Consider the following 7989-nt stretch of genomic DNA (forward strand, 5'->3'; position numbering starts at 1 on the left):
CCAAAGAACAGTGATGTATGTGATGACATGACATGACACATTAATATGATAGAATCGGGTGTTCTTTTTTCTTCTGTTGAGTAGTATATACTGAACTGCAAGAGAAACGTCATCATGGATAGATACATGAAAAACCTTATTTGTCCAAACACTGTAAACATACTTTGAGGCATATTAAAATGATGCAACTTGGCAAAACTGATCATCAAGGTTGAAATTAAAGAGTCAAATGCTCTTAAAGTGAAACACAACACTAGTCTCTGAGAAAATGACATCACAAGTCAGTATCTCGGGTGTCCGCCATGTGCATTGATGACTGCCGTGGAACGTCGATACATGGAATGGATGATGCGGTTGATGAAGGCCATAGGCACTTGAGCCCACACTCTGAACGCCTGACGCAGTTAAGCTGAAGTTGTCGGCCTTGTCGGACGTCATTCAGCCGTCTTTGAATCTCGTCCCACAGGTGCTCAATGGGATTTAAATCGGGACTGAAGACAGGCCAATGCATGTCTCTGATGCCATTCTGCTGGAGGAAGTCTCTTGTTGCACGGGCGTTATCATGCTGAATCTCGAACGTGCCAAATGAAGTATGGCGTGTGGTCTCAAGACTTGATCAATGTACCGAGCTGCTGTCACACTATTGCCTCTCCCTGGACCGATGTTATGGAGGTCACAAGGCCAACCCTCTGTGCAAGACCAATTCCACCCCACACCATGATGCTTGGACTACCCCACGAGTCTCTCTCAACAACACAAGCATCCGAATCACGTTCCCCACGGCGTCGCCAGATGTTTTCCGATCTGGGTGGATGTTTATAGGGCAGGAAATGGGGGAACGCGTGTGCATTTCAATTTGTACGGAACTCACGTGCATCGGCTTCCCATGGTCGTTGCCATGATGTGTTTGGGCCATCTGTTTTATTGTCATCTGCTTTGTGTTTTTTTATCATCGAATTAATTTTTTCCGGACAAGGTAATGTTAAATTTTAGAAACTTTGGCACAAATTACCCAGATATTTAAATGATAACTTTTCATGCAGTGTTACTTGGGGTGACGTTTTTTTGCGGTTCAGTTTATTTTAACCGGATTTACCGATGCAACAAAGATAGCATCAAGAGTTTTTTATAGAATAGTCAATCAATCTTTTTTTTCCGATAGTTTAGGAAATGTTCAATTCCCAATACAATGATGGCTACTGTAATTCCCGATACACACATTATCCACGCACTCTGCAAATGGCTCATTTGAAGCTTCGTCATTGCATGGCCATGCTCCTCCGTTTTGTTGCTGGACCATTTTCTTTCCAAGGCTTCCAGAATGCCGTTATCAAACAGACGAATGAGTCTGAAACAGTGAAACGTATATTTGTGTTACTACTGCAAATCAATAACAACGGGGGCGGTGGGAAAGCTTAGTAGTAAAAGTGTTTGCCATAGACCTGGTTGGATTCTCCGAATAGGTACATTTCACTGGTGGGCGGTCGGGTAGCCTAGTGGTTAAAGCGTTCGCTCGTGATGCCGAATACCCGGGTTCGATTCCCGACATGGGTACAATGTGTGAAGCCCCTTTCTGGTGTTTCCTGCCGCGATATTGCTGAACTATTGCTAAGAGGGGCGTAAAACGGTACTCAAATAAAAACAAAAACTTTAACAATTAAAAACAATTATATCATATTATTTTTCGGTTTCAGAAGTGATTGTGTTCACTTTAGTAAACATATATTCCACAAATTGACACAAACTGCACCAACGCATCTGTCACTGCATAGGATATATTTCCAGCGTGTCATTTTTTAAATATGAAACGTCCGCTTTTAGTACTTACTTCTCTGAGAATAACTCCACAAGTGGTGAATTTAATGGAAATGGCAGGCTCAGATATTTCGGACCAGTACCACAAGTCATCCTTCTGAGGTTATTAACTGACTCCATATCATAAAAACTGTCTGAACCGGTTATGTATGCGTAGTAGCCGGACTGTAGGAGCATCCTATGGTAAAGATCTTCGTCCAGAGAGTTTTGGATATTTGCAGATCGGGAATCCAAGGCTTTAGTCCAGATTTTCTTACTCACACTATCATTAGAATACTGAAAAGGGTTCGGAAAATAGACTTATTGGAAGTTACCTGATAGACGTACGTTGCGGATATGTCTCTTTTTTACATCAAATCTTTTATACAAAAGTTTATATATTTGGATGGTTAATCACGTTCGGGACATAAAAGTTCTCATCTATGACTTCCTTCGATGTGTGTCTTTCATGTAATATGACAAAGGGGAACCGGAGTAAGGTCAAAGACAACACAATAACACAGTTTCCTAAGGAACTATGATTCTTACCTTGAAGATTTCTTCAGTAGCTGTCCCTTTTGTAATGATAATCTTGAAGTCATCATTTTCTGCAAGCTCTTCCATCGTATTGAAGGGTATTTTTTCTTTTACCACTGATATAATTGCAAAGAGATTACCCGCGTAAACTGCGACAATGGTGATGCAAAACAACCACCAGCTTGCGAAGAATATGCAGCCAGGTATGGTCTGTGGGAGATGCAGCGAACCTGTGGATGCAATGTTTCCAAATGTTAAATGTACTGCTCACATGAAGTTGAAGAAAATTCCATTCATTCATATTACAGTAATTTACTATAGGTAATGTCATTCAATGGTCATATGAAACAGTCTTCTTTAGAGAAGTATATCTTGAGAAACATAGTCAATTATGCTACATCCCAAAGAGTCACTGGTACAGTGAAGTTAATGTACTGGTTGATTTTCATTAGCTGATCACATATTCGTTTATGTTATCACCAATTACATCATAGATAGAGTACAAAATTAAAATCACAAAAGAATTTCAGCAAATAGTAAGATACGTCTCCCAAAAGCAGAGTCCTTTGTATGGTTCAGGCTTAATTATATGTGAAATAGAGATGATAGAATGTCTTCGTGGAAAGGTTAGCGTGTGCCACTCACCAGAGACCGTGGTTAGTAAATAGGGTTTATCTTTACTTAATGCGATGCTTTGTGGTTTGTCTGTATTTTGTGCAGGTGGTAAGTTAATGGAACTGACACCGAGGGCATTATCAGGAGGAAGGATATATTTGAAAACAAGTTGGCATGTTCCAATGGGTATCCAGATGGATAGGGGTACAACACATGCATTCTCTGATCCTGCCTTTTGCTATATAAGGTAATATTAGTGAGATACATTTTGCTATGAAGCTTAGTTAAATGAACTTGTAATACAGGGTTACACTGATAAGCCGTCTTTTTTCACCTGAACTGGCATATTTTACATATGCACCGACGACAAAGGAAAGTTTTCAAGATGAAGGGTGTGTGTCGTGTTCGAAAGGGGCTAAATCAGCACAGAATACTACTACACAGTGTACTGTTACATTGCGATTGTGTTCAAGATGCGGCACTTACAGATATACTGAGTAATACGAAAGTGCGAGAGAACTGAGAACTTTATATATGTTAGCATAAACCAAACATTGTTTTACTGTTTAATAAAATATGGATATTTTGGTTGAACTTGGCAGACATATTTTAATAAACCTAATTCATTTAACGTTTGCTTTTTTAGATGCCTGTATGTAACCTGGCATTATAGTGTTCGTGTGAAAACCACAACTGCAGTTCAAGTAGATCAAGTAGATACCTGACAAGTACAATTCAAGGAGAAAACAATATGCATGATACCATTAAGATTTCCACCTTTCAGAATAAAGCTACTGAATAGAATATCACACTTATTTTGTCTTTAATATCCTCCTTTTTGCCAAAGTACACGACTATGGAATCATTTCCAGTATATTGTTTTATATCTCTCACGTGGCCAGAAAGAAAGGTCTGGCACATGATTTATGATGAAGCATTGTGTTTCCACTTTGGAAAACATCATTCCTGTTGTTGCTTAATGTAATTACCACAGAGTGTTACATGGTGTCCCCACCTTGTATTTTACATGTGCTAGTTTCACTTCAGCGGCGGATAGTCAGAGATGGACAAAACTGATGTTCAACCCAAGATCAGTACTTCTGTATCATTTGAAAAATAACGTTCGCCTAGAATCTTGTCTATTTATATTTTGTAATATTCCCCTTCATTTTACAAATGGAGGTACTGAAACACGCTGCACCCATTGGTTCCTTTGTTGGTTGCATCTGTCCTCGATATATCGGATAAACAAATAGAGTTAATGACAAGTTGAAAGAATAAAACAAAAGTTTAAAATATTATTAAATTGCTTTATAATTATTTTCAAAAATAAGAAATGAAAACCTGCTTGAGGTCAAAACCTTTTTTAAAGAATATCATGATTTTATTTATTGGCCCTACATCGACAGATTTGGAGGATATATTTAGGTTCTCGTATATAACAACTCACAACTGAACAATGCATCTGTACAGGGTAGACACCAGTTATTGTTTTCCCAATACCATCTTTTAATCGATGAATTGTGGACCACATTCAAGAATACTTGAAAAGTATTGAAGAACAATATATTTTCAACGTTAGGCCGACGATAATATAAACTCGTTGGACCAGCTTTGACAGCCAATATTGACCTGAATCTGAATGATAGGTACCTTGACGCAGCGGCACAAGAACGGCCGTCATGACACTGTCTGATGTTGATGGTGGGCATGCAGAAACCTCCCCGGCCTCGTTATGCTCTCCAACACTGTATCGTTCCAGCAATGTATAGAGTCCTATGCACCATGCCATCGTCAGCAGTCCGCATATATACACTTCCCATTTAAAAACAGACACCAAGAACATCCAATGTTCGTTATTATTTGACAGTTTCTTATACAGTACCACGCATTCCGTATGGTACATGATAAAAGGAAATGCAACGGACTTGGATCTTGTCAGAGAGATCCCGTATGGTATGCCAGCAAGGTCGACATCCTAGAAAGGCAAAGGGGAATGGCTTAATATGTGATGTTTAAATGGACCTACATTTGCAAACAGTTCGACTCAAGATGTTCTCTCCTTACATTTCGTGCTACCATACCAAGAAGACCGCTCCATGTTTCTGACAATTCACCCCAGGACTTGTCAGGTGGTTCGATCAGTTCATATCTGAAGTGGAAGTGAAACATCATTGCCGTGGAAAAGATTACATACATCACTGGTTTTACAACATGCATCGTGAATGTGAGTGGACATGGCCGTTGAATGGGAGGGACCTTAATATCATTACATGGAATACTTCTTTCGTTTCGATTAGCGTAGTTAAGCAATTGTTGTCCTATGGTAAAATGGCCACCAGCAGTAACAATAGTACATATAATACTGATAATAACAGTGAAACATCATAATGAATGTGAGTTGGCATGACAATTAAACAGGATTTCATATTGATATCATTATATGTGAGTGAGCAAGTATGGTTTTACGCCAATTTTGGCAATATTCCAGCACTTTCGCGGAGGTGGACACCAGAAATGGGCTTCACACATTTTACCCATGTTGGGAATTGAACCCAGGTCTTCAGTGTGATGAGCGAACGCTTTAACCACTAGGCTACCCGACCACCCCATCATTTTATGTAATACTCGTTTCCTGATATTACCGTAATTTATTAGCATAGTAAAGCAGTTGTGTTGTTATGGTTGTATGGTAAAAAGACCATGAACAGTAACAATTATAACAATAAGGCTGATAAAAATAGTGGGGATGGGTATATATTGTTATACGTACGTAAAATTGAGATATTCGCCAAGGCTGTCGAATAAATCCTTGCAGACATGACTGTACACAATGGAGCCATTTGTTGAACAATCTGATTTCTTGCAAAAGTTTTGCCACTGCAGAAAATAAGTTTATAAGAAGAGAACAGTTATCTCCGAATATAGATTCGTGAACTTTACGTTTAACCAAAAGCATAAAAGATGTTGTTTATGGCTCCAGTTAACATTTCCCTTTACTTGAAGAGATTATTTTTCTTGTGAATCAGTTTTTCACTCGTATAATTTTCACTGCTATTTTGCCTTTTGCACTCAAACCTGTTTCCGAGACTGCCTATTCTCTGGCGTTGACATTTTACATACCCTCTAGGCCGTACTTGGCACAAAATTAAAAGAGATATTTGTTTCTCGTATCAGCCAAATGGACGCACTGGGAACACGTTACAACCAGTTGTAATGTGACAGTAGATGTTATGACCGCCAACGATCTTGAAGGAAGATAGGAGTAAAATGTGAATTTTCACGCTTTTGACGAAACCGCCACGATGTGTCAAACATTCATTCACGCAACGGGATATCCAGGGTATAAGTATCCCAATGGTTATTTGAGGGAGTCTGTTCAGCCAAGGTGGTCTCGGCCCATGACGTTCCTGCCCAGGTTTCCATATCATGCCCAAGGCGAAAGGTCATGGCTCATTGCTGGCCATGGCATTCAATGGATGTTGTGCACGCACGTGTGTGAGGCACGTGCAAACAATACGATGTGCTTTGGTGTTAAGTTTGTCGTCAATATTGATCATTCTCCTAATACTTGACATTAACATTTTTACCATACAATAATTTAGATAGAATTGGTTTCTTTAGAACGATTGCTTTAAAACGTTTTTATAATATCATCTCAACTTGCAAAGAAATATGAGTTTATGTGGTATGATTTATCAAAAAGCATTTAAAATGTCAACATATAATTCTAGTATTTCACCTCCAAGACGCCAATTTTCAGTTTTCTTCCATTCAACATGTATGCCGTATTGGGGAAGAGAGGAGCAATGAAGGCGAAGTAATTGTCCCCGTTATTTGCCAAGTCACCAATTTGCGACCATTTCCGGCTGTTGGACTTCCACAAGAGAGTGCTGATTTTCACATTTGAGCGACCAGATGTGTTCTTTTCCTAATAACGAAAGTAACAAACAATCTTCGGGAATAAGCTTTAATGCAATATGAAATAATAATACTTTGTCAATACTGACCATTTCTTTATGGCTTTAATCATTTTGTTTAGTGTCAGTTTCTCTCAACCCCTAAACGGATATATATTGTTGCCAGTTACCTTGACTGCTACTGCTATGTTGTCCAGATCAGCATGTACTTCTGATAATAATGGGGGGTCCACATTCAGGAAGAACCATTTCGAAAAATGACGCAGCACTGTTCCTTGTCCGCTTTCCTTGTCTTTTCTGGAAGACTTTTGGAGATCGAATAAATGATAAATTTACATAATTATAACGTTTGTATGTTGTGAAGAAAGGATACGCTTTCTTTAGAAGCGGTCAATTGAACTGACAGGTGATACCAGTATTTCTAACAAGTGAAAATCTTAGATTCGTGTATCATATTTAGTTAACGTACGATATTTATGATGCGTGGGAAGCAGTTGTTGATACCGTCACAGAAGACGACAAAGTTGAGCAATTTGCGATAAATGTTGAGTTGGTTCTTCTGGAGAGATTTCTCAATTAGGCCGGTCAGACTCTGTTCAAAGGCATGCACATGGAAAAACATTTCAGTCACGCTATGCCGTGTAGTCCAGTCTTCAATAGCGTTATGTACGTCTCTTCCTGTTTAGAAATGGAAATTTTAAATAGTAACAGGAATACTATTAACATGCACAATAGGCATGTTTGCCGATAACAAACTAATATATTCACAGACAAGCGATTCAAATGTGGCTAATGTGAATTTGAAGACGTCAAACAAAAATCACACAAAGGATTAATACGGTTCTTGAATTTGAAGAAATAAAGGAAGATACACTTACCCATAGATGAATGACCAACAAAAATCAAAGATGAACCCGGATGGAGAGACATCTTGCTGAATAGGTGATGGAGTTCATATTTTCCAAGTATAATACTGGAAGGTGCTGTTTGATAAATGTTAAGATGAAAACTATTATGTACATTAGAACCTTGCAAAAGGAAATCACAATACATGGCAAATATTCCAGCAATAACACAGCGGATGTATTTAGTTTGAATGTCTGTAGAATATGTTATATTCGTA

General features: G+C 38.7%; 1 protein-coding gene across 1 annotated transcript; it reads right to left on the reverse strand.

Moving 5' to 3' along the window:
- Nucleotides 1-1137: 1137 nt before the first annotated feature.
- Nucleotides 1138-7488, reverse strand: LOC139448799 (probable glutamate receptor). Its single transcript, XM_071230332.1, has 9 exons — nt 7336-7488; nt 7037-7171; nt 6689-6877; nt 5720-5826; nt 5014-5098; nt 4600-4924; nt 2344-2561; nt 1829-2091; nt 1138-1348 (listed from the first exon to the last, which is right to left on the reverse strand). The coding sequence occupies exons 1-9, from the start codon at nt 7486-7488 to the stop codon at nt 1138-1140; spliced, it is 1686 nt and encodes a 561-aa protein (XP_071086433.1).
- Nucleotides 7489-7989: the final 501 nt, after the last annotated feature.

This window comes from Haliotis cracherodii, unplaced genomic scaffold (genome assembly GCF_022045235.1).
Source record: "Haliotis cracherodii isolate W230 unplaced genomic scaffold, xgHalCrac1.p SCAF_7, whole genome shotgun sequence".
Taxonomy (NCBI): domain Eukaryota; kingdom Metazoa; phylum Mollusca; class Gastropoda; order Lepetellida; family Haliotidae; genus Haliotis; species Haliotis cracherodii.